The 26,027-nt window shown below is 45.2% G+C and overlaps 1 protein-coding gene across 1 annotated transcript in view; it reads right to left on the bottom strand.

Annotated features, from left to right (window-relative positions):
* Nucleotides 1-11,266, bottom strand: part of HHLA1 (HHLA1 neighbor of OC90) — a 33,288-nt gene extending 22,022 nt beyond the window's left edge. Inside the window, exons 1-6 of the mRNA XM_073892675.1 lie at nt 11,188-11,266; nt 10,017-10,076; nt 6,013-6,069; nt 5,100-5,180; nt 4,329-4,409; nt 4,142-4,225 (exon numbers count right to left, since the gene is read on the bottom strand). Of these exons, the coding sequence (XP_073748776.1) occupies nt 4,142-4,225; nt 4,329-4,409; nt 5,100-5,180; nt 6,013-6,069; nt 10,017-10,076; nt 11,188-11,266 (442 nt within the window). The remainder of the gene's footprint in view (nt 1-4,141; nt 4,226-4,328; nt 4,410-5,099; nt 5,181-6,012; nt 6,070-10,016; nt 10,077-11,187) is intronic.
* Nucleotides 11,267-26,027: the final 14,761 nt, after the last annotated feature.

The following is a 26,027-nucleotide window of genomic DNA, read 5'->3' on the forward strand; positions in this document are numbered from 1 at the left end:
ACACGTGGTCAATCTCCAGGAGGAGAGGTGTGGTAGGACACCAGTGCAGATGTGGACACCTGGCCATGCAGAAGTAACGTCAACTTGGGTGTCTTCCTTTCCATGTCTATTTAGACCAGTCTGTCCTTGGTCACACTGTGGAAACTGAGGAAGGGTAGTATTTCATTATTTCTTCCATCTATTTTTTTCCTGCTTCTCAAATGTCTTTTTTGTTCTTTAATTCATTTATCTAATAAACATTCACTGAGTGTTTGCAGGGCACCAGACACCTGCTCGGGTACTGAAGGTTTGTGTGAGACACCATCTCTGCCCAGGAGAAGCTGAGATTAGTGGGAGAGAGAGAGACTCGTAAGCAGACCAGTAAACTGTAATCTGCTACTAACACTGCACAGAAGCCAACAGCGTGGCTCTGGAGGCAGGACACAAAGATGGAGTCCAGGTTGTGCCCAAGTTTCTGAGAGATGATGGAACTTTCCCAAGGTCCCAGAGGATGTGGCGGAGCTTGAATTTGAACTGAGGTCTGCATTGCGCCAAAGCTCCCACTCTTCCCAATGTTCCCGCTGCTGCTCAAGCAACGTCTTACTCAACACACTGTGTGAACTCTCCCTTCAGAATGGCTTTTACAATCTCTCTGTGAGGCTTGGAAGAGAACCAGCTATCATTACCTCAGAGACGTTCTTTGTTTTGATGAAAATTTGAATCTAATTTAATAGCAATACCTATAGATGAGTGATTTCTGACTACTTTTATATATACATAGAAAATAGGGGGAAAAGCCTTTTTGCCTATCCAGTTGATAATGATTTAAGAATGTGTCGTAGTATTTGGTGTTCGCAAGGGTGTGGAAAAACATGTGCTCTCAAACATTATTGGTAGAAGTGTAAACTTACGCAAGATGTCTTAGAGGAAATTTTAGCAATTTGAATCACCACAAAATTGTTTCCCTGTCAGACAATTCCATTTCAAGGACTGTATCCTACAGCATAATTAGGCAAGTACTCCAAGTACTCTAAGTACACAGGTATTCATCATAGCATTGTTTATAATTATAACAACACTGGGGATAAACTAAGGTTCCATCAAGAAGAGACAAATTAAATACATTATGGTACATTCTTTCAATGAATACTATGAATTCATATGAAGGATGAGACATATTGATATTCACTGGAATAGAATGGCTTTTAAGATGTACTGATTAGTTTAAAGGTGGATTGTAAGGCTGTATGGAAAAGGTGGTAGATAGGGCTGGCTGTCTCTCAATATCTCTTCTCCCACCGTCCTTTAGTAAGAGAACATGAAATTTTAGTTGGGCATATGGTGGTTTAACATAAAACTACATTTTTGAGCCTGTTTGCAGTTGGGTGCAGCCGTATGACTAAATTCTGGGTGATAAAGTATGAGAAGAAGCCATGTGGAAGGTTTCCAGACTGTGTTTATATAGTGAGTGGGAGTATCATCAGTTCCTTTCTCCTCTTCCACGTGGCTGGAATGCGGATGAGGTGGCAAATCATCCTGGATTATGAGAACAAGGGCAATGCATTATGGGAGGCAGAACAACAACCTAGAAGGAGCCTGGGCTCCCTAAAGCATCAAATAGAGCAGCTCTGGTCTGTTTACCAAGATGGTCACACACGAAAGCTATTACCTTCTACCCTCTGCTAGGCACCTTATTTTGGGGTCCTTTGTCATAATAGCCTGGTTTGTATTCCAATAATATAGAGAATACAGAGTAGGGTGGGTAGATAGATGGGCAGATGGATGGTGTAGGCGGGACGGTAGACAGGTCGGTTAGATAACTAGTTGACAGATGGTTTACGTGGGTAGATTAAGAGAGGTGGCTTAGACTGCCTTGGGTGATGTGATTACCTATGGATGTTGGGATTTCAGGTATTTCTGATTTTTTTATTATACTGTCCCTGTTGTATGGCATTTTGACATTGTAATACGTTATTTTTTAAAATCAAGAAAAATTAAGCTATTTTCATTCAGAAAAAGAAAAAATATGCAAATACACCCTCACAAGGGGGGGCTTTAAGTCAGAGTTGAGAATATTCAAGTGAAAATGGTCCAGGTCTGAAGAGTACCCACAAAGACATCTTCCCCCAGGGACTGAGCAATGGCAAGATGCTAGCCTGCATATAGCCTCTCAGGGCAATGATCTGAGGGGAGTGGACACCAGCACATTGTGATGTGTCCATTGTAAAACCTCATAAAAAACTGCTGTGGCTTACCGGAGGAGCAGCATGCTATTTTATCAGTGGTAATGATCTATGGATCAATTCTTTTCAAATAATTGTTTCAAGTGTGCGGAAATAAGCTTTGGTTCACTGAGGGGAATTAGAAACTCTTTCCCTGCAGATGTGACTCCACTTTTTACAATCAGGGCAGGGACTCAGTGCCTACACTAAACTGGGCCCCCAGCAGGGGCTAATGAGAGGCTGAGGAAGCTGTGGTTATGGACGACATTTGTCCTCCCACGTGTAATTTGTTGATAAGATTTGAAGGGCCAGTTAAACAAGATAATGGCTGTGAAGCACTTGCTGCAGGGCCTGGCACACAGTACTCATTAAACATTACTAACTACTCTCTTTAAAACGTTCACAATATTTGTTCCAGAAATTCTACTTCAAGGAATCTGTCCTTTGAGAGTAATCTGGAAAAGGGGAAAAAGCTTTATGCACCAAGATGTCCAATACAGGATTTTTTTTAGGTTAAGAAAAACCTAGAATCCACCCAAAAGTTAACAGTATATGGCTAAGAAAATGCTGACTTTTACAGGTTATGTAGTCACTACAAATGTTTGCAGTTTGTAATATCCTGGAAAATATTTTTAAGGTTGGGTCAAGTGAGAAAAAGACCAGGAGGTTTTTCCACTTTCACGCCTTACTTCTCTTACAATCTATTTTTTTTTTTTATGAAAAGCCAAAGAGATCCTCTTAAAATGTAAGTTAGATCATATTACTCTGTGTGGACAATCACCTTGGCTTCCTTCTCATTCAATGTGAAAATCAAAATCCTTGCTGTGGACTATAAACTTCTACTTGATCCTCAACACCCTCCCTGCTTTGCCCCCCCAGCTCTGAGCTCATTTCCCATGACCATCTGCCCTGGCTCGCCTGCTCCAGCCATGCTGGCCTCTCTCATCCTTACCCTGCTGCCTGGGCTTTTGTCTGGAACACTCTGTCCCTGGGTACCACAGGGCTGTCTCTCCACTTCCTGCCTCATTAGAGAAGACTTCCCTGACCACCACTATATACAGCAGCTATGCCGGCCACACTTCCCTCTTCACCCTTCCCGCTGCTTTATTGTTCTCATGGTCATGTTAGTAGCCAACATACCATGCATTTTTTGACTCTCTGTCCCTTCCTATAGAATCTCGCCCAAGAGAGCAGAGTGTGTGTATCCACTTTGCCCAGTGTGGTACCCCCACACCTAGAAGAGAGTCTGGCTAATGGTATGTGATCAATTAAGAACCACTGAATGGGTGGATTAGCGGTGAGATATTAACTTTCAGTTTTACTTTTCAGGATTTTCTAAATAGAAGGAACATCAAACAATTTTAATTTTTAACTATAAGAGTAATACAAGAGTATCCTAGCATTGAAAGAAAGATCCAGGGATACCTTCGTGTACTGCAAAGCACGCATCATGATCTTCTTTCAGAGGTAAACACCTACACGTGTCCAGAGATGTATCTCTTCACCAATGACAGTGTATTCTACACATTATTTTGTAACTCTGCTTTTCTTAATAAAAATGGCATGGAAATGTTTCCAGACATGGGCCAAATCTGGCCACATCCATTCATTTATGCATGGCCTATGGCTGTTTCCCAAAGTGTAGACTATTTAACCATTTTCCTAATGATGGGTATTTACCTAGTTCTCAGAGTTTTCTGTTAAAATAACTCTGCATGAACATTTTGTTCTTGCCCCTTTGTTCAGATGTAACTATTTCTCTAGGATATAAACCAAGAAAAGAACTTTCTGTGACAGTGAATGTATACACAGCTAAGCATAATAGATACCAGTGTCTTTTCTTATTTCACTCTAAGGAGAAAAAAAATCGAGTCAAACTTATCTGAAAGGGGACAAGCAAAATCAGGAAGGCCGCAAGCCTGGCAGGTAGCTCCACCTACCTGATAAGTCATTGGTCCTGTTGTTCAGGCAGTAGCAGTACCGGGTGGGAAATCTGGTGGCGTCCACAGTCTTCAGGTTGGAAACTGTGAAGAGACACGACCCACAGGGCGGTCGTGACACTGAGCCTGGCCCTGCCGGCCCATCCCTCATCATCATCACCACCAAGAAGAGCCCGGCAGCACTTACTATTGTAAATGGTCACAGAAAACTTGTGGAAGGCAAAGGAGCTGTAGGAAGTGATGCTCAGCAAGGAGAAGAACTTGGTATCTGCCAAGGATATTAAAATAAAAGAAGCCGTCAGACAAATGCCTCCCGACAATCATAATACCATCAATTAGTAAACAGATAATAGAAATTAAAAATACAATGAACAGATGATAAAAGTAAATAACAAAAATAAATAATAAAATAACACACATTGGAAATAATACATAAAATCACATAAAAGCAAGCCAAAAACTGCATACGAACATGTAACTTGACTCTATTTCCTGATCTGTCCCTAAGCCCTGACGATTCTCCCACAGTGTACTTGTGATCAGAAATGCCTGCACATAGGTCATGTCTGGGATGCAGCTTGCTCTCCAGATGCTGATGAGCTTCTAACTTCTTTTGGATGTTTTCAGTCTCATCAGGTGTCAGGCAGGACACCGCATTCTCCATCTGAACATGGAGAAGCTGGGGCGCAGAGGCGTGCCCTGTCTTGCCCAAGTTGCAGAAGTGAAGCAGGTACAAAGCAGAAGTGGGCCTGGATTGTGCTTTTTACAAACTGAGGGTTGCTGGAGGGGAGGTGAGAGGGGGGATGGAGTAACTGGGTGATGGGCGTTAAGGAGGGCACGTGATGTGATGAGCACTGGGTGTTATACACAACTGATAATTTATTGAACACTACACCTGAAGCTAATGATGTACGATAAGTTGGCTAGTTGAATTTAAATTAAAAAAAAAAAAAGGTACCTTTTAAAGCTCTATTCAGCATTCCGTTCACCAGCTCTGTCAGGTTCAGGGCGGACAGATCGACCGACCTTGCAGGCAGCTCTGGAAGAGATTCGCAGATAATGTCACTGGCAGGCTTTTCGCACAACGGAAGTTCCCTGTTTCTGACTTTCAGGCAGACTTGCTTCCTCTTTGGACGTTTACTGAACTCATACCCACAGCTGGGCACAAGGAATTCAAAGATAAAAGGCAGTGCCCCCGCTCAGGAGGTGACAGCCGATGGCATACATCATGAAAAGTTAGATAAGAGAAGTCCACGTGAAGGACAGGAACACTTACTCTGTGAATAATTTATCTCTGCATTTGGAGACAGTAGGGATGGGTGGGAAATGCTCACGTACAATGGGAAGCCCAAGGAAATGGCACGAGTTCTCCACAGCACTGCATGTGGAAATGACTACATTATCTAACAGACAATGCCCTCACTGGGCACTGGCATCCCTAGGAAAAAGTTTTTTTAAAATTCTGCAATTCTGATGCTTGGGCTCCACTCTCACAGATTCAGGCTGAATCCGTCTGCGATGTGGCCCAGACATCCCCACCAAAATCAACCAACCAGTTGGTCCCTCTCCCAGCTGAGTGGAGAGACCCTGCTACGTTAAAATCCGCCCCCATCTCCTAGCGATTCCCTGAGCATCCAGCACAGCAGTTGACAAGGTAGAAATAGTGGTTAATGTTCCTCTTTATATTTTTACTAACATGGTCTTTGTCAACGCTTACTTAATGCTCAGAGAGTTCTGTGGATCACACAATCTGAAGACTGGGGAGATGCTACACCGGGTTGTGGGGACTGAGAGTGGGGAGCTGGAGAAGTGGGGGAGCTCCTTTGGCAGCTGGGGCCGCCCACAGAGCCCTAGCGGAGGCGGGGACTCACCTGTGGTATCCAGAAAAGCCACCCCTTTTTCCTTCCTCTCTTCTCCAAGGCCAGGAGCTGGGGAGAGAAAAGGCTTCAGGGGAGACACAGGAACCTGCAACCCCAGCCTCAAGTTGCTGGAGGGGGTCTCTACGAAGTGGCCTTGTGCTAGTGAAGGTCAGAATCACCGGGCCTATGAAAAGGAAGACTCCTCTCCTGACACTGTAGTCTCCTTGGACCGACCTTCGCCTAGAAATCGACATTTTTTTTTTTAAGATTTTATTTATTTATTTGACAGAGAGAGACACAGCGAGAGAGGGAACACAAGCAGGGGGAGCGGGAGCGGGAGAGGGAGAAGCAGGCTTCCCGCGGAGCAGGGAGCCTGATGCGGGGCTTGATCCCAGGACCCTGGGACCATGACCTGAGCCGAAGGCAGACGCTTAACGACTGAGCCACCCAGGCGCCCCTAGAAATCGACATTTTAATAAACAGGCAGGTTTAGATCACCAGGCAGGGTGTCTAATCTACCCCATCCCTTTACTGGATCAGGAAACCGAGACTCAGAGTGGACAAGAAACTTGCCTGAACAACAGAGCCCGGAACCTGCTTCCTAAAAGCTGCAGAGCAGTGGCCTTTCGGAAATAGCAGGTCACCTGCTTCTTCAGTGGGGTTCGTGCTATCGATGAAAACGTCATGGGAAATCTTGAAATGCCTAAAGCATACATTCCGTCTTTATTCATTCAACAAACACTCACTGAGGGCCGAGCAATCATGCTGGGTGTTGGGTCTAAAGAGGTCGAAGGAAAGGGGCAAGTCTCCACCTCTGTGCGGCTTACGGTCTGTGCCTCAGGTGGGGGACTCGCACGTGTAGCTGCACATGAGGAGTGGCAGACGGGGCACGGCAGGATGCTTGAGCTCCTCTGTCAGGGTGCCCGGCCTGGTCTGGGGGGGAGGGGAGGGCCTCCCAGCGGAGGTGACAGAAAGCTCAGCTGTTTTGGACTAGGTGGCATTATGAGCACGCTGCATTTGTTGCTATTCTTGTTGCCATGGTTCTGTTTCCTGTTACATTCCAGGGGACCAGGTGTCCATTTGACAGATGGAAAAACCAAGGCAGAGACAGGTCGAAAAATGTGTCCCAGAGTTCCGGGGCAAGTCAGGAGTCAAGGCTGGCCTAGTTACCTGTCACACGGAGGACAGGAGCCTCTTTTTCCTTTTGAACGTCTGTTTCCAGACACTGAAATAAAAGTTCTCAGGAATGAAATAGGATCGTGAAAGCACAGCCTCACAATTTGTAACATCCTTCCAAGTTACCTTGTCCAGCATTCCCTTAGAAGGGTGAGGAAATTAAGGCCCAGGAAAGCGAAGTGATGTATCTACACCCTGTATCTAGCTGGTGGCCCTGTTTCCCCTCCCCGGAGTCCCTGGTAACCACCTTTCTACTCTCTGCTTCTAAGAGTTTGACTATTTTGGCTATTTCCTAGAAGTGGTGTCATGTAGTATTCATCCTTCTGTGGCTGGCTTGTTGCACTTAGCTTAATGTCCTCCAGCTCCATCCATGCCTTGTGTATGGCAAGATTATCTTCCTTTTTTTTTTTTTTAAAGATTTTATTTATTTATTTTGTCAGAGAGAGAGAGAGAGAGAGAGAGCCCAAGCAGGGGGAGCAGCAAGCAGAGGGAGAAGCAGGCTCCCCGCCGAGCAGGGAGCCTGATGCGGGACTCAATCCCAGGACCTGAGCTGAAGGCAGACACTTAATCCACTGAGCCACCTAGGTATCCTGATTATCTTCCTTTTTAAGCCTGAATGGTATTTCATAATATGTACATACCACATTTTCTTTATCCATTCATCTGTGGATGGATGTTTAGGGTGTTCCCGGCTTTTCAAGCAGCTTGTGGAACCTCGACCCAGTTAAATTCTGTCTGCTTAAGCCAGTTTGACCTTTCAGTAAGTATACTTCTTGATTAAATACTGGAGCCTTGGGGTCAGAGGTAGGTGGGGTCTGTGGTTCTCCTTCCTGACACATGGCTACTGGAGGAGGTGGGTTATGTGACCACAACAGGAACTCTGAGACAGACGTTTGCGATCAGGCAGGCCCAAAGCTGGCATCCAGCCCGCTCTTCCATCTGGTGCTCTGAATGGCCCTCCACCTGAACGGTCTACATGATGCATCCCCAAGTGACATTTGTGGCGGACACCGACTTTGCCTGTGACCTGGCCAGGAAGGAGAGACCTCCGTGCCGGTGAGGGATCGGGGTCATGTGGGCTCCTGAGCTCCAGGCTATGGGGGTGCTCTAGGCTACGAGGCTTGCAGGATTCCTGCACCTGTGAAACCAGGTTGGTGGGCCCTGTGCAATCTTCCTAACCAAGAACTATCTTTGGACACCGCTCCTTCCACCAAGGAAACATCATTTCCACCAGAGTTTTTTATAATTGCCAACCTGTGGGTGGATTTTGCTAACTATATTTGAAGTGTGAACTGAACAGCCCTGAAGCAGAAATTTCTGAATGGGATGCCATACAGAAGCAGTTTTCAAATAAATTGCCAGACGGAGAATATAAAACTGTTGGTCTCTTTTTGTATAAAAAGACCACCATAGTGGTATCTTTAAGATAGAAGGTGTTGCTACTTTTCATACTTTTTCATGCTTACTATTTTAATCACCTTTCATCCTTTATGGTTACCTGTGGAACAGAAATTTTTCCCATTTAAAGAGGAGGAAAAAGGCTCAAATAGGGGAAATATTGATTGAATATTGATTGAAAATTACGCTGCTTAGAGACGCCTGGGTGGCTCAGTCAGTTAAGTGTCTGCCTTCCTCTCGGGTCGTGATCCTGGGGTCCTGAGATCCAGTCCCAGATCGGGCTTCTTGCTCTGCGGGGAGCCTGCTTCTCCCTCTGCCTTTGCCTCTCTCTCTCATGAATAGATAAATAAAATCTATTTTTTTAAAAAAGAAAATTACACTGCTTATACACAAGAAATTGGTACAACTATTGTCCTCTGGGGAAGGGAAGAGGTTGGCTGGGGACCATTTTAACCTTATACACATTTGTACCTTTTGCATTTTGAATCGCGTGAGTGTACTAATTAAAAATAAATAAAAATTAGGGGTGCCCGGGTGGCTCAGTCGGTTGAGCATACAACTCCCGATTTCAGCTCAGGTCATGATCTTGGGGGTGTGAGATCGAACCCTGTGTTGGGCTTCAAGTCGGGCTCTGTGCTGGTCTTGGAGCCTGCTAAAGATTCTCTTTCTCTCTCCCTCCGCTCTCCCCACTGCTCGCGCTCTCATGTGCTCCCTCTATTAAAAAATATTTAAAAATGAAGGGTAATCTCCCCAACCCACCCCCCATTATCCTGCTTGTTTACCAACAAGTTAGGAAAAGCAACCAGGCCCCTGCCTCCTATGTGTTCCTTATGTTACCATGCAGTCACTGTCTTGCTGTATAGCCAATTTCATAACATCAAAAAGTAAAAAGAAAAGACAAAGAAAGATGAAATTATTGCAAAGGTGATGATATAGCACATGACAATACCACCCATTATGAAATCTTCCATGGTTCATAGAATATCATGATCTTTGTGGATTTAATAAGATCGTGAGAATCCAGGTGTGCCATGAACCATAAAGCAAGAGCAACTCCCAGGAACTATTCCTATGACAGAGCTTGAGGCAACATTAACAGAAGGAAGGGAAAAATGAAGGGGGGGAAATCGGAGGGAGAAATGAACCATGAGAGACTATGGACTCTGAGAAACAAACTGAGGGTTTTAGAGGGGAGGGTGGTGGGGGGATGGGTTAGCCCGGTGATGGGTATTAAGGAGGGCACTATTGAATGGAGCACTGGGTGTTATACGAAAACAATGAATCATGGATCACTACATCAAAAACTAATGATGTATTGTATGTTTACTAACATAACATAATAAAATAAAATAAAGTAAAAAAAAAAGAAAAAGTGAAACGGAGAAAAGCCAAAGAGTTTGCCCAAGACAGAATGAGCTGGGCAGGAGCACCTGCCCCTTTACCTGTTGTGGGAAGGAAGGTCATGACCTTTCCCTTCTTGGCTTCTCCTTTAACAGCAGACACTAGAAGAAGAGAGCATTCATCACAGAATTATAACCCAAATTTGACATCATAAAATATTTCAAAATACTCATTTTAAAGATGAGAAAATTATGATCTGAAATGGTGACATGTCTTGCTTAAAATCCCACCTGTAGTTTCTCATTCAACTTAGTCACTGAATATTTATTGATCGACTATAACAACACTAATGACTGACAGTGTTGTTTGGTAGCTGGACTTTAATATGCATGAGTGTGTTAGGTGCTAGGGATACTATGATGAACAAGTGGGCATAGATTCCATCCTTATGGAGCTTACAGTCTAGTCAGGAAGGCAGACATGAAGGAAAAGAAGACTCAGGATATTATTGCAAATGATGTTGAATACTTTGAAGGGCACTTTGAGGGTGTGTAACAGGGAGCCTGATTCATCTCAGTGGTCTGAAAGCTTTCTGGGAGGTGATGTGTGGCTGAAATCTGGAGCATCAACAGTATTTGAATAGGATGTAACTGGCTGAGGGGGTATTCAGAGTGTAGATAAAAGTGTGTGCCCAGGGGCTGAGGTGGGCACAATTATTACTTTAAAGAACTGAGCAAAGGCCAACAGTGATACAGCACAAAGAATCGAGGAGGCAGGGTATTGTAGGAACTGGTGATGGCAAGGTGGACAGGGTCTTGTATAGCATGTGAAGGACTTGGGATACTATCCAAAGAGAAGTAGGAAGTCACTGCTTAATTTGGGGTAGGTGGAATCAGGGAGAAGCCTGGGAGGTTACCTACTGAGATGTATGAAAGATCACCCAGGCTAGTGAGGGGAGAATAGGTCATGGAGAGGCAAGAGGAGAAGCAGGTTCTGATTTCAAAAGCTCTCTTAGTGGCCCAGAAAAGAGAAGACAGAGATTTGGACAAGGGTTGTAACAGTGGGTGTGAATATAATTCTGTTGCAGAAATGAGACTCAAGTTCACAAAGTCAGAGGATAAAACCAGAAATGGGGAATTCATCATTTCCATTTTGATCAAAGTCATTTGGGGTTCTGGCCTGAGACATTGGCGGCTGCATTTCTCCAAAGCCCAGTGAAAACCCAAACTCATCATATAGAACAGGCACTTTTTGAAATCTGAGTGGACCCACCTGTGTTCCAAAGGGACAGGACACACGTAAGACCCACGCATAGCCTCACTGGAGGACAGGGTACCAGGAAGCCTGGCATGTCTGTGAAACTCTGGCCCACCTGGAAGGAAGCAAGCAAGCCCTTGGAAGAAACAGGTTGGATTACTAGGCACATTGATGCAGAATATCCTTGAGTCATTAGAAATACAATATGTAGAAGGCTTTCAATAGTTAGGATAGGTTAGGTTATGCTGAGGTAACAAATTAATTCCATCATCTCATTGGCTTAATTCAACAACAGACATTGATTTCTTGTTTATATCAATACTTGCTGCACATTGGTGGGGAACTCTGCTCCACACAGTCACTCAGGGACCAGATTAATGGAGCTTCACTGCCTTGTAGTTCTCTGTCTGGTCCCTGTGGGCTCCTTAGTCATTGGTTCATTATGGTTGTTGAAGGGACAGAGCTGGAGGATTATGCACCAACTCATACACTCTGGCAGGAAGTGCCATGCTCACTTTTATTTATAGCCCATACCAGAATTACTCCCATGGCTCTGCATAACTGCAGAAATCTGAGAATCTGGGAGGGGGATGCATGCATAGTCACAAACAATCAGTGTCTCTTCCATGGGTTTTCTGGCTGTTTAGCTGGGAAACACCCTCTAAATACAGCATCACTGCTGCTTATAAATGGCTAACAGACATATGAAAAAATGTTCATCATCATTAGCCATCAGGGAAATTCAAATCAAAACCACACTGAGATACCACCTTACACCAGTTAGAATGGCAAAAATGGACAGGGAAAGAAACAACAAATGCTGGAGAGGTTGTGGAGAAAGGGGAACCCTCTTACACTGTTGGTGGGAATGCAAGTTGGTACAGCCACTTTGGAAAACAGTGTGGAGGTGCCTCAAAAAATTAAAAACAGAGCTACCCTATGACCCAGCAATTGCACTCCTGGATATTTGTCCCAAAGACACACATGTAGTGAAAAGAAGGGCCATATGCACCCCAATGTTCATAGCAGCAATGTCCGCAATAGCCAAACTGTGGAAAGAGCCGAGATGCCCTTCAGCAGATGAATGGATGAAGAAGATGTGGTCCATATATACAATGGAATATTACTCAGCCATCAGAAAGGAGGCATAGCCAACTTTCACATCAACATGGATGAGACTGGAGGAGATTGTGCTAAGTGAAATAAGTCAAGCAGAGAAAGTCAATTATCATATGGTTTCACTTATTTGTGGAACATAAGGAATAGCAGAGAGGACATTAGGAGAAGGAAGGGAAAAATGAAGGGGGCGGAATTGGAGGGAGAGATGAACCATGAGAGACTATGGACTCTGAGAAACAAACAGGGTTTTGGGGGGGAGGGGGGATTGGTTAGCCTGGTGATGGGTATTAAGGAGGGCACGTACTGCATGGAGCACTGGGTGTTATACGAAAACAATGGATCGTGAATCACCACATCAAAAACTAATGATGTATTGTATGGTGACTAACATAATAAAATTAAATATAGATAGATAGATAGATAGATAGATAGATAGATAGATAGATAGATAGGAAAATAATATACGAATGCATGGGAGTGTTCACATTCCTTCCTTGTCTGCAGCGCTGTGTGCCAGGCATTTGCTATACAGAGTCAGCATGATAGTTCAAGCTGCAAAGCTGAGACTAATAATAGTAATGGTGAAAAGTTATTGAGTGCTTTCTGTGTACCAGACACCACACAGAATGCTGCCCAATGCAAGTGAGGTTATCACTTAGTAATTACAATATCTGCATGCGCAGATATTCATGTAATGCCCATTTAATATATGGACCACACAGACTTGTTTTGAAGAGAGCAGAAATTTGCCATTGGTAGAGAATGGAATAGACCTTGGAGAGAAGGAGAAAAGTCAAGAGAAAGTGCCCTAGGGTTGGGAAAATGTCCCAGGAACTGAGCATCTTCGTAGCAAAATGTATTTGAAGAAGTTCTGCTGTCTGTTCAGGATTGAACCACCTTTGGAATTTTCTTGAAATATCCTAGTAAACATTTAAATTGCTTTTGAATTATGGGTAGATACTAGAATGGCGTTTCTTTTAAATGCCACCCTGGACAGAGAGAGTCCTTACCAGGGGGCAAGAGACTAGGGCATTCTGGTAGTCCTCTTACTCTCATAAATATGTTTACTCTCTGAATCTGCTTTCCTCATCTGCAAAATGGAGATAAGAAACCTAGCTCACTGGGTCTTTGTGAGGATTTAAGCTAATGAGTCCAAAGCATTTTACCCAGTGTCAGGCACATAGTAGGTGTTCAATACATATACCAGTCATTGTGTACTGGCTGGTGACACAGGGACATATCAGACATGCCCCTTTCCTCAAGCTGATCTATAACTTAGAGGAGATGGACACAGGAGCAACTAATTCACACTCAAGGCCAACTGAGCTATATTCTCTATAGAGAGATTTACAGTGGGGATGAGAGAGAGAGAGAGAGAGAGACAGAGAGACAGGCTGCTGAGTCCAGGACTTAGCACACTCTCCAGCAAAGGGGTACCGGGGTGAGGTGGGCAGGTGAAATGGCAAACTACACGAGGATTCTTTCCTCTGGCACCTCAACTGCTATGGAAACATCACCTCACCTTTCTGAGCCTTGTGTGTAAAATGGACAGAGTCATAGCCACCTTGAAGATATTTCATGAAGATTAAATGAGATCAAGAAATATGTCCCTTAGAGCAATCTCTGGACTAGGGTAGATACTTAGGAATCTTAATTCCTTTTTCTCTTGTCTTTTTCTCTTTTCTCTTCCTCCCCCTTCCCCTCCTCCATCTCCATCCTGGGGCCCCACATCATGGCAGAGGTGTGAACAGGTACAAATATATAGTTGAAAAATAATTATCTGTATCTATATAATGGATACATTTCCCTTTTTTGACTCCTGCTTCACTGTGTTAACCACTGTCTTCCATTTATGACGAATAAACACGCTAACATTTATTACCTTAAGAATGCATTTTTTATTGATTTTTTTTTCTTGGAGAAAAATGCTTTTTTCCTTCTGTCTGGTTTTTTATTTTTGACCATTGGCCAAAACTGGCTCAGTCAGCTCAATCAGCTCAATTGGCTCAATAAGCTATGTGTTTGGAGTGGGGTTTCCAAATCAAGCAAATGAAAATACAGGATACCTAGTTACATTTGAATTTGAGATAAACAATGAATAATTTTTTTCATATATCTCAGGTGGTATTTGGAACTACCCTAGTTTGGGAAGTGGGAGAGTTTTATTAAAGAGAACTTGCTTTTACCGCAGGCTGGATGTGGCACTGAGCCAGTGTTGCTCGGGGAGGTCTCTGCTGCACTAAACAGAATTTGTGGATTGAACACGTGAGCTGAGCACTGCGAGTGTCACACCCTCTAGCCTTCAGATAGCTCTCTCTCCTTGTTCTAGCATTTCCACATTGCTGCTTTTAGCCCCATTGGACCCCAGAAAGAGCAATGAGAAGATGGAGAGAGATGTAGGCCGCATACAGTGGTTCGTGGGGCTGGGGAGGCTCTGTCCACCCCGCAGCTTACACAAGCAGAACTGGCTGGATTTTGCCTTTCAGCCAAACTAAGGAGGTCAAGCCTCTCTCGATGCCCCCCGGGGAAGCTAGGCCACCATGGGCCACTATAGGGCAGGGAGAGGGGCTGGGGTTAGGTCAGAGACACTTGATTTTAATCTTGAGTTGGCCATTGACTGGTGCTGTCTGGATTCAGGCACTTGACCTTCATTCCCTCAAAAGCAGTTGTGGAGTGCAGGGCATTACCAGCACGACCCTGGGGCCCGACTGCCTGGGTTTGCTTCCTGGCCCTGCCTTTCACTAGCTGTGCAAGTCACTGAGCCTCTCTGTGCCTTAGTTTCTACCCAACACTATCCTGAGGACTAAAATATGCTATTTGTAAAACATAGTAAACAGTGCCTGCCACAGAACAAGTGCCATGTATATGTTTAACCGGTAAAAGTTGTGGTACTTAAAAGACATTGGCACTCCAGTAGCAAGCAGGACACACTGGATTCCTCATTCCCACAGAAATACAGTCCTTAAAGTTATATCTTACAAAGACTGGACCAGATGTCCAAAAATTTACCCTCAAACTAAGTTATCATTTCAGTGCATTCCCCATGGCTCTTATTGGATAATTATTCATGAGTCATTGTTTTCTTCAGTGACACTGGCAGAAAAGCTAGTTGTATGACAATTTGACAACAATACTAATGTGCTGACAAGGATCAGAATATGCTGCCCCCGAATATGCCACCAAAGGCCAATGAGAATGAACAGATGCAGAAACAAGTCTTCCCAGAGCCTCTCTTACCTGATTAAGACAAGAATTTTTTTTTAAGATTTTATTTATTTATTTGAGAGAGAAAGAGAGTGAGGAATGCTCAAGCAGAGGGAGCAGGAGAAGGAGAGGGAGAAGCAGGCTCTCCGCTGAGCAGGGTGCCCTACATGGGGCTCGATCCCAGGACCCTGAGATCATGACCTGAGCTGAAGGCAGATGCTTAACCGCCTGAGCCACCCAGGTGCCCCAAGACCAGAAACTTCTGACAATGAGGACTGTTATAAATCCCCTCTCCCTGGAAAGTCACACCAAGATGGGCCTGCACACACAAACCCTATCTTACACCAAAATAATCCCTATCTTCCATTTGTTTCCCCAGATCTTTACCTTCCCACAATTTAGGACCCTGGGAGCTCAAAACACTTTTCCTCTCCTTGTCACTTCCCCACAAATTTATCATCCTTCTGTTAAAATGATAGGTAAGCCTCAGGGCCTGACCAGATCTTTTCATTTCATTTCTGGGAGGCCCACCATCTGCATATGACATAAACCCTTTTTCTTGTTAATATGTCATTTGTCAATTTGCATGGCCCCAGTCCATGAACCTAAAAGGGTAGAGAAAACATTTGTTTCCTCTCCAACAGTGTAACTTGTGGAACCTCAATTCTGGGGCATCATGTCTGGTATTTTACCTTCTCAAGCATTTCTTGGGAAAGACAAAGATATTCCTATCATATGAGAGCAGGACCCAGGGATCAGAGGTGGAATCCCCTGCTCATGGTCTGACGGCTCCTAAGTGGGAGCATTCTTGAACCAAAGTCTCTCAGACATGAAAGAAAGTCTGTTTTCTTTTTCAACATGTTCCACTCTACCACCTTCCCCTTCTAAATACCACCCCCAAGTGCCATGAAAGGCTTGACGTTGTAAACAAACAGAATTGATCATTTCAAAGTGTTTTGGTGGGCAGAAGGGGTTAGAAATCCAGTCACGCTCCTGGGAGAAGGGACGAGAAGTGTTGTTATGCCCGAGCCAAGAATCTGCCCAAGAGTCTTGTCAAGTGAATTTACAATATGTCTGCACTTTATTGGCACTAACCCTGGAGCTGGAAATGTGAATGGAGGGAACAAACCCGCTGGAGCCTTAATTAAACATTGTGTTGCTTCCAATTAACAAAGATCACAGATCCACCAAGGTTTGTTTGGCCGGCCAAGTAAACCTACCTTCCCCACTGTACTTCACAGCCAAAAGATCCCCAATCAGATACAGAATAAATGCCATGCTCCATGGAGAGGTAAAAATTCACACAGAAGTCCCACCTCATTTGGGTCAGCCACAGGGAGAGCCTCATGGTTCTCAGTACCTTATGATCCATTCACTCGGCAACCTTCCACACAAGGATCAGCTCCCTCCTCTGTGGAGGACCCAGAGGCTTGGGGGTGCCAGACAACTTGCCCAAGGTCCTTAAACTGCTGAGTGGCAGCTGGCTTCACACTTGGGCAGGCAGTCAGCTCCAAGGCCCAGGAGACAACTCCAGAAGGCGAGCTACTGCCTCTTTAAGAAGAGTTAATGCAGAAAAAGAAGTGAAGAATCTAATATTTGTTGACTGTCTGATATGTTTGAGGAAACCAAGGCTCAGACAAGCAACTGGCCCAACAGAACGCAGCCAAAGAGCCAGGACTGAAACCCCCGTCTGTTTTGCCACCCAAGTCTGTGATTGGTTGGCAACTAAGAAAGGGTAATTTTTAGCTGTTGCTTTGCTATCAGACAGTTTTTAGGGCATTCTTTTATCCTCATTCCAATTTTTTTGGATTAAACATAATGTTTCCTTTATCATAGATGTGAGGACAGGCCATCCCAGCTGATGACTACATTGAGATTCTAATCAACAGCTTAAGGGGAAAAAACCAGAAAGAGACTGTGATCAAGGGGTGGAGTCTTAGCTTAAGTGCAATGTAGATAGTGGGTGATAGAAACTTCTCTCCTATCATTCAGCAGCCAGGAACCCAGAGCTGGGGAATGGGAGCAGAGGCATCCCTTATCTGGTTTCATGCTTTGGGGAAGAGAGGAAACCAAAGGGTTTTAAAATATCTACAATATATGACTTACCTGTCTCCTGAGCAGGATAAATGAGTTCAAAGAATTTAAGCAGCCAGAAAGATTAACAGCTAAGTCAGAGTTGTGGGGTTTATATGAGTTCTTAGTGAAAGACACAGAGGATGGGGGTGGGGAAAAGCTTGATAACTTTGCTTTAAATCCTTCAGAAAAAAAAAAAAAAGAAATAATAATCCTACCAAGAACTCAGGGCAGTGAAACAGGATCAACCCCGTCGGGGGGAAAAAAATGCCTTTACTAAGGGCTGAATAGACTCCGTGAGCAGAACGACAATGCACCGATTCAGCGTGGGATGGGAAGCCTCTTCTGACAGTAATTACGTGTACTGAAGGAGCAGAACAGGATCACTAGGTGATGATTTTCCCTTCCTGTTGTAAAGGTCTGTTAGCCAGGCATCACCTGGCATGCAGGCCAGCGGAAGTCTTCTGAAGAAATGGCTAGGTCCTGTTGGTCAATTTTAGCAGGTGCCCGGAGCAGGGCAGGCAAGCCTCACCCCTTCACATGTTTTAATAAGGCCTAAAATAGTTTTATGTTTTTAAATGGTTGAAAAAAAAATAAAAAGAACAGTATTTCGTGACCTGTAAAAATGATAGGAAATTCACATTTCGGTGTACACAAATGAAGTTTTATTGGCACATTGCGACACTTACTCATTTACGTGCTGTCCGAGGCTGCGTTTGTGCCAAAAGGGACAGAGTTGAGGAGTTGTGGCAGAGACGGATGGCCCACCCAGCATGAAATACTGTGTGTCTGGCCCTTTACAGGAAATGTTTGCTGACCTCAGGCCTGGAAGCACCTGAAGAATCAGATTCCTCCCACTCTTACCACCCAAGTTCAAGGTTGATTTTTCTTGTCTAGGCTGCTGGCTGTCCTGTTGTCACCCTGTTGTACCACGCCTTGCTTCCCTGAACAAATTTCCCTTATATCAGCCAAAGAGATCTTGTTTTAAACAACTTTACTGAGGTACAATTTGCATACCATTAAATCCACCCATTTTCAGTGTACAGTTCAATGGCTTCTAGGTAATTTAACAAATTGCCTAACATCACCACAATCTAGTTTTAGAACGTATTTGTCACCCTAGTAAGATTCTTTATGCCCATGTATGGTTAATCCTCCTACCTCTACCCCAGCTGCGGCAACCATCTACTTTTCATTCCTGTAGACTGGCCTTTCCTGGACATTTCATATCCATAGAATAACAAATATGTGATCAGAGAAATCTTTCTAAAGCATGAATTGGATCAGGTCACAATCTTGCTTAAAATTCTCCCAGAGCCTTCCCCAGTACCTAGAATGAGATTCCACCTCTTTGCCCTGGCCCCCAAGGGCTCACATGGCTCCCCTCTTCCTAAGTCTTTAGCTACATCTCACAGTACTTTTTCCCTTGTTCATAGCCTTGGAGTGACAGCCCCAGATACTTCTCCCTTGCTGTTCCCTCTAATTGGAATGTTCTTCCCCTGCCTTCTCTAAGGCCTGACCCCTTCCTAGCCTTCAGTTATCAGTGTAAATAACTGCCTACAATGGGGTGTGTGTCCCCAAAGGATGCTCTTGTAATTACTCTGCTTATCATTATAAATTCTAATTATTCTGTTTATTTATTGGCTTGATTATGGTCTGATTCCCTGCCAGAGATGTCAGATTCATGGGCTCAGGGCCCTCCTCTGTCATATTCACCAGCATGTTCCAGGATCTAGTCTAATGCTTGACATAAATATTCACTGAAGGAGTGAATAAATCAATCAATTATTATTCAGCGAGACCTTTGATAAAATCTCCTAACTGTTCTTTCTCCTTTTTGATCCATCCTCCGTAATTCTGTCCAGTAGAAATATAATGCAAACTACACATGCAATTTACAATCTTCTAGGGGCGCCTGGGTGGCTCAGTCGTTGGGCATCTGCCTTCGGCTCAGGTCATGATCCCAGGGTCCTGGGATCGAGTCCCACATCGGGTTCCCTGCTCGGCGGGAAGCCTGCTTCTCCCTCTCCCCCTGCTTGCGTACCCTCTCTTGCTGTCTCTCTCTCTCTCTCTGTCGAAAAATAAAAATAATATCTTAAAGTCTTCTAATAGCCACATTTAAAAAGTAAAAATGAATCAGGTGAAAGTAATTTTAAGAATGTATTTTAGTTAACACAATATCTCTAAAATAGTATCTCAACGTTAAAATCAATATTAACAATTATTAATAAGATTTTTCTGTGCTAAGTCTTCAAAAGCTGGTGTGTATTTTGTACTTACAGCCTCTCTCAATTTGGACTAGTCTTATTTTAAAGGCTTAATAGCCACCCGTGGCTGGTGGCTACCAGGTTGTGATAATGCCGCTGTTGAAAATCGAAGTGATTTTCCCAGACCACAAAACAGACCATGTCACTCCCCCCTTCACTGGCACCTCATCCCTTCTCAGATGAGGCCTGGGTGTGCTAGTCTGACCCATGCAGAGTTCCCCATGATCAGACGCCGGCCCCCTCCCTCTCCTATCTCTGTCACTCCTGACCTCACAACGTTCTTCTCCATCAACACCAGACAGCCTGGGCTTCGTACTCAAACCGCGTCCTTGCCACTCCCCTTCCCATGGGCCTTCCTCTTGCTGGAAGGCTATGAGCAAGGGAGAAAGCAGCATGAGACGTTACTAGAGAATTAGGAAGACCTGTGGGCCAGGGTGAGGGACTGGGATTTAATTTAGCTGCTGGAAACAGCCGTGGGAGGGTTTAAGCAAAAGAGAGACATGATCTAATTCATGCTGTTTAATAGGCCTTCGGCTGCTACTTGCTCCTTTCATCTACCCACACCCCAAACTTCACCTCACACTTTTTCCTCTTCTCTTTTCTCTTCTTTTTTTTTTCCCCCAAAGATTTTATTTGAGAGAGAGCAAGAGCAGGGGGGGAGGGAGGGGCAGAGGAAGAGAGCGAAGGAGAACCGACTCCTCACTGGGCAATCTTGGGGTTCTGGGATTGAGCCTCTCACCTCATGCTCTTTATCTTCACCTCAGACATGCCCTTTACCAGGAAGCTTTCTCAGATACCCTCCCATCCCATTAAGGGTATTGCATTCATATTTGTCTTAGCCTGCTGTACGGGGGTGATCTGTTTGCGTGTCTGTCCCCCTCAGGAGGCTGTGCACACCTTCAGGGCAGGTCCCCCTGTACTTCAAGTGTCCTGCACCCTCAGCCCCAACCCTGGAGTCTGACAGACGCATGACCACCAGCAGTTTGACAACTGAGCGCATGAATATTTGTTTTCTGCCCTTGGTTTTTCATTTGGCTCTCAGAGGACTCCTATATTTTTTTTTAATGTTTTATGTATTTATTCATGAGAGGCAGAGAGAGAGAGAGGCAGAGACAGAGGGAGAAGCAGGCTTCCCACCGAGCAGGGAGCCCCATGCGGGACTCGATCCCAGGACCCTGGGATCATGACCTGAGCCGAAGGCAGACGCTTAACCATCTGAGCCACCCAGGTGCCCCGCAGAGGACTCCTATTAATAGCCCTTTTTGTTTTCTGGGCCTATTACCTTTTATTTATTATTCTGCCCTATTCAATCTGCACCTTAAATGATTCCTGGAATGTAGATGCTGGAAGGGACTCCTTAGGTTTCTCTTTTTCACTCAATGTTCCTTGAGGGCTCCTGGGTGGCTCAGTTGGTTAAGCGACTGCCTTCGGCTCAGGTCATGATCCTGGAGTCCCGGGATCGAGTCCCGCATCAGGCTCCCTGCTCAGCAGGGAGTCTGCTTCTCCCTCTGACCCTCCCCCTCCCCCCTCTCATGTGCTCTTTCTCTCTCTCTCTCATTCTCTCTCTTTCAAATAAATAAATAAATCTTTAAAAAAAGTTCCTTGAGCTCCTCCTCAAGGCAGGTGTCATGCTAAGGACTATGGACACGGGGTGGACAGTTCTCTGTCCTTGCCCCCAGGGAGCTCACTGTCTATGAGTCATGGATGATTACAATGCAGCATGAGCAAGGACATGCAGGAGTGTGACAGCTCTGGAGAGGGCCACCACACTTCATCTAAAGTATGTCAAGGAAAGCTTCCTGAAGGGCCATGATTTTAAATGACACATGCAGGATAAATATTTCAGAGCTAAAGAGTGGGGGAGAGTAGTGATTCCACAGACTTTGATGTGTAGTAGAATCTTCTGGAGGGGGCGCCTGGGTGGCTCAGTCGGTTAAGTGTCCCGACTCTTGATTTTGGCTCAGGTCATGATCTCAGGGTTGTGAGATCGAGTCCCTCATTGGGCCCTTGCTCGGTGTGGAGTCTGCTTGTCCCTCTCTCTCTGCACCTCCCCCTACCCATCTCTAAAACAAACAAACAAAGAAATAAAATCTTAAAAAAGAATCTTCTGGAGGGCTTGATAAAATCCAGATTGCTGGGTGTGGTCCCAGAGTTTCAGGGTCTGGTCTGACTGGGGCCATTTGTGACGAGCCCCCAGGTGCTGCGGCTGTGGTGGCCGGAGGCAGCAGCTGCCCAGAGACCGGGACGTTAGCACAGCCTTGGAGCAAGTAGAAAAGGCAGATGGTTCAGGCTGGCTGGAACCTTCTCAGGAGGTGCGGAGAGGTGGGGGATGTTGTTGGAGAGGGACGAGGCCAAATCCTGTCTGCAGGAGTAACGTAGGAGAGTTGTTTCACTGGGTCGGGGGATCGGGACCCAGCTCTGAATAAGCAGGTGGAGATCTCCTGCTCTCCAGGCTTGTACATTTCAGTTTGGGGGAGATCAGTTACCTCCAAGGCACTGTTTTCATCTGTGAAATGGAGATCACGACAGTAGCCTCCGCAGAAGGTTATCGGGATTGAATGGTCACAAGGAAAGAGCTTACAGCACCTGGTTGCTGGCAAACATTTGATCATTGTTATACCATTATCTGCCTAGAAAGATCGCATTGCCCCACTTTGGGCTGATTCCTGTGAGACATGCCTGTTGTGCCTACAATAAAACTTCTGGGTGAGGCGGGGGCACGAAAGCCATAGCCCTGGCCTGGCTTATGTGATTGGAAAGCTGTGTGGCCTTGGTCAGCTGCTTAACCTCTCTGAGCCTCATTTTCAGATTCTTTAAAAATGCAGTACAAAAAGACAAATATTGCACGATTCCACTTACATGAGGTCCCCAGACTAGTCAAAATCATAGAGACAAAAAGCAGAATAGGGGTTGCCGGACTGGGGGAGGGGGAATGGGGAGTTAGTGTTTAATGGGGACAGAGTTTCCATCTTACAAGATGAAAAGAGTTCTGGAGGCTGATGTGATGGTGGCTGCCCAACAGTGTAAATGTACTAGACACATGGAACTGCACTCCTGAAATGGTCACTGCGGGCTGTCTCTACTCGAAGCCCCCATTCCCCTCCTCTCTCTCAAGGCCACTCCCGTTGGGCATGAGACCAGCATCCCAGCGGGACTGACCTTGTCAAGGTCGCCATGACCTGCACAAGGCCAACTCCTCCTCTCACTCAACTTCTCAGTAGCACTTGGTGCCACAAGTGGACCCCTTGCTCCTCGAGGCCAGGTCTGCACTCGGCATCCCCGGCATCACACCCTCCTTGTTTTCTTCTCTCTCTCGTCAACTGCTCTGCTCAGCCTCCCTGGCTGGGTCCCCCTCATCTCCCTGACTGCTGGACATTACAGGGTAAAAGTCCTTGGATATCTCCTTTCTTCTCTCTACACTTGCTCACTTGGGGATGTCATCTTGTCTCATGCTATCTATATGTTGTTGAATCGATGGATCGATCGATTAATCAACAGATGACAGATACAGAGATGCAGCTTCAGCCCCTAAGAATCTCCTTCACTACACACTCAACCATGTATAAAATATTTCCACTAGATGCCCCACATGCATCTCACATTTAACATGTAAAAAGCCAAATTTGGGGCACCTGGGTGGCTTAGTCGGTTAAGCAGCTGACTCTTGATCTCGGTTCAGGTCTTGAACTCAGGGTCGTGAGTTCAGGCCCTTCACTGGACTCCATGCTGGGTGTGGACCCTACTTAAAAAACAAAACAAATTCATGTCCTTATTACAAAACTGGCCCCTTCCCTAATCTACTCCTATCTCAGTTAATGATACCTTCATTCTTCCAGGTACTCAATAAAGAATTTATTTTTTATTGCTTCTCTCACACCTCATATTCAATTCATCAGCAGACCTTGCCTTTTTTACCTCAAATATATATAGATTCTAAATATTCTCACCACTTTCGGCACTGCCGCTCTGGTCCAAGCTACTCTCGGCTCTCACCTGGACTATTACTAATGCGGTGTGGCCTCTGATTAACCTCCTTGCTTCTGCCCTTTCTTCTGTTAGTGGATTCTCAATATAGTGGCCAGAGAATCTCTTTTTAGCATAAATCAGGTCTAGTCACACCTCTACTCAAAGCCTTGCAGTGACTTCCCATCTGACTCTGAGTGAAAGCAAATGTCCTTATAATGGTCCAGGAGGCCATTCACGACCTGACTTGCTGCTTTTCTAATTTCATCTCTCACTCCTGTTCCCTCTGCTAATTCCCTTGCCCTTCACTGGCCTGACACTGACCTGCCCAGAGCCAGATGATGAACTGCTGGGAATGTTTCTATACTTAATGTGGAGGCAGGATCCAAGGACAATTGGACTTTTCTCAGGGGGGACACCTTACACGGCTTCAGTGAGGGGAAGCCACTGGGTCCCATGACAATTCGATGGCCCAGCTCATTGTTGGGAGCTGACATTAGTAGGAATGATACCTTGTTCCCAGGAGTATCTGGGATGCTGGGCTATGAATGGGCCGTTGCTTCATTTGTACAGATGGAAAGAGATTTTCTCAGGGATATAATTTTCATGCTCTTTCTCTGTCATACAGTTGCATGAGACCGGAGGTGGGTAAGTTTTGTTGGGGTAGGAGTATGTCATTGCAGAGTGGAGGCTCTTCTCATAACTGCAAAGTTAGCCACAGGCTTTTCTGATGACAGATGTGGCCCTTGGAGCTGGATGATGACCTTCTAGGAGAAAAGCGGTTACCTACCCTGGTTCCTGGAGGCTACAGGTACCATGTTAACAATGAGTCACGTTCATGGGCACCATGACCAGCTTGCCCAGTATTGGCCAACTTTGTCCTTTGATTTACAGATTGAATTGTGGCAACCTAGCTTGCTTTCATGTACGTAGTGTTTTTAAGTGGGCTTGTGTACTAGATGCTTCTGTCACTCCTCCCTGTGTGTCCTCTGCCCACCTCTGAATTCACCTGCTGTGTTGTGCTAGACAGGCTGCAGTCGCTGGCAGCTCCACTGGCCATGTGTCTCTGCTCCTCTGCCTTAGGGTTTTGGCATTTTGGGGGATGGCCCTGCTGTAGCACAGGGAAACCTGAGAGAGTAGGGATAGGGAGTTTAGCACCCTGGGAGCAACCCTCAACCAAGGAAGAATGGGGGTCAGTGGATGAATGCCCTGGATTCCTGTCCCAAGGTAGAACGACCCTTTGGTACATTTTACACAGGTTCTCATGGGGTGCCTGGTGGAATTTGAGCCCAGTTACCCATAGGATTAGCTCATTCTTTATTGGTTTGTCTTCCTCCCTGATCCGCTCTCTCCATTCTCTCAGTTGTGTTTTCTGGGATTACTTTCCAAATAAACTCCCTGCACCCACCATCTTGTCTCTATTCTTTTGGAAACCCCAATTAAGGCAACCCGGCATGTGGGCACAGGATAGAGTCAAAAACTGTCCCTCACGGAACATTGGCTGTGTTAGATCCTTTGCTGACTTCTCTACAGACATCGGCTCAAATTCTCCACCTTCCAGATGATGAACCAAGGCATCCAAAGATTCAGTAACCCCCCAGGGTTTCCCACGCCAACTCCTTCCTCATGAGAAAACATCCCTTCCGACTTATTGACACTAGAGAGGGGCAATCTGATGTGAGCTTTCCTGACTTCCTCCCCCACAGTCTCTCATTTGTTCTTCTTCCCACATGGTTTAGGAGGTGAAGCTTCTACAAAGGAAGTAGCATGAGGGTTGGAGTTGGAGGTAGGTGGTCCTGGGTTCCAACTGTGACTCTTCCCCTTATTAGTGTCTGACCCTGGCCAGGTCTCTTTTTGTTTCTGGGCTTCAAGTCCCTCATCTTTAAAAGTGGGAGTAATCATGTCTTAAAACTGCGATGATTGGATAATGTTTTACTAAATGCTGTACTTCCAACCTGTGTATAGAGGCTGCTTCTGAGGAAGAATGCACTCCACATCATGTACTTTTCATGGCTATGAGTTGCACTCTTTACTCCATCAATCACAGTTTCTTTCTTGTGTCTTTATTCTCTCCCTCCTCTCCCACTCAATTGCTTCTTTTCTCACATTTACAAATATGCTCACATCTCCTCTTTCACTCCCTCCCACAACTGGTAACAGACTGCCTTGTCACTCCATGTTGTCAATGAAGCAAACATCACTCTGCCCCATGATCATTGAAATGTCTAT

The sequence above is a fragment of the Callorhinus ursinus genome, unplaced genomic scaffold, assembly GCF_003265705.2.
Source record: "Callorhinus ursinus isolate GAN/ISIS: 27379988/994484 unplaced genomic scaffold, GSC_fseal_2.0 scaffold5, whole genome shotgun sequence".
NCBI classification, from domain to species: Eukaryota; Metazoa; Chordata; class Mammalia; order Carnivora; family Otariidae; genus Callorhinus; species Callorhinus ursinus.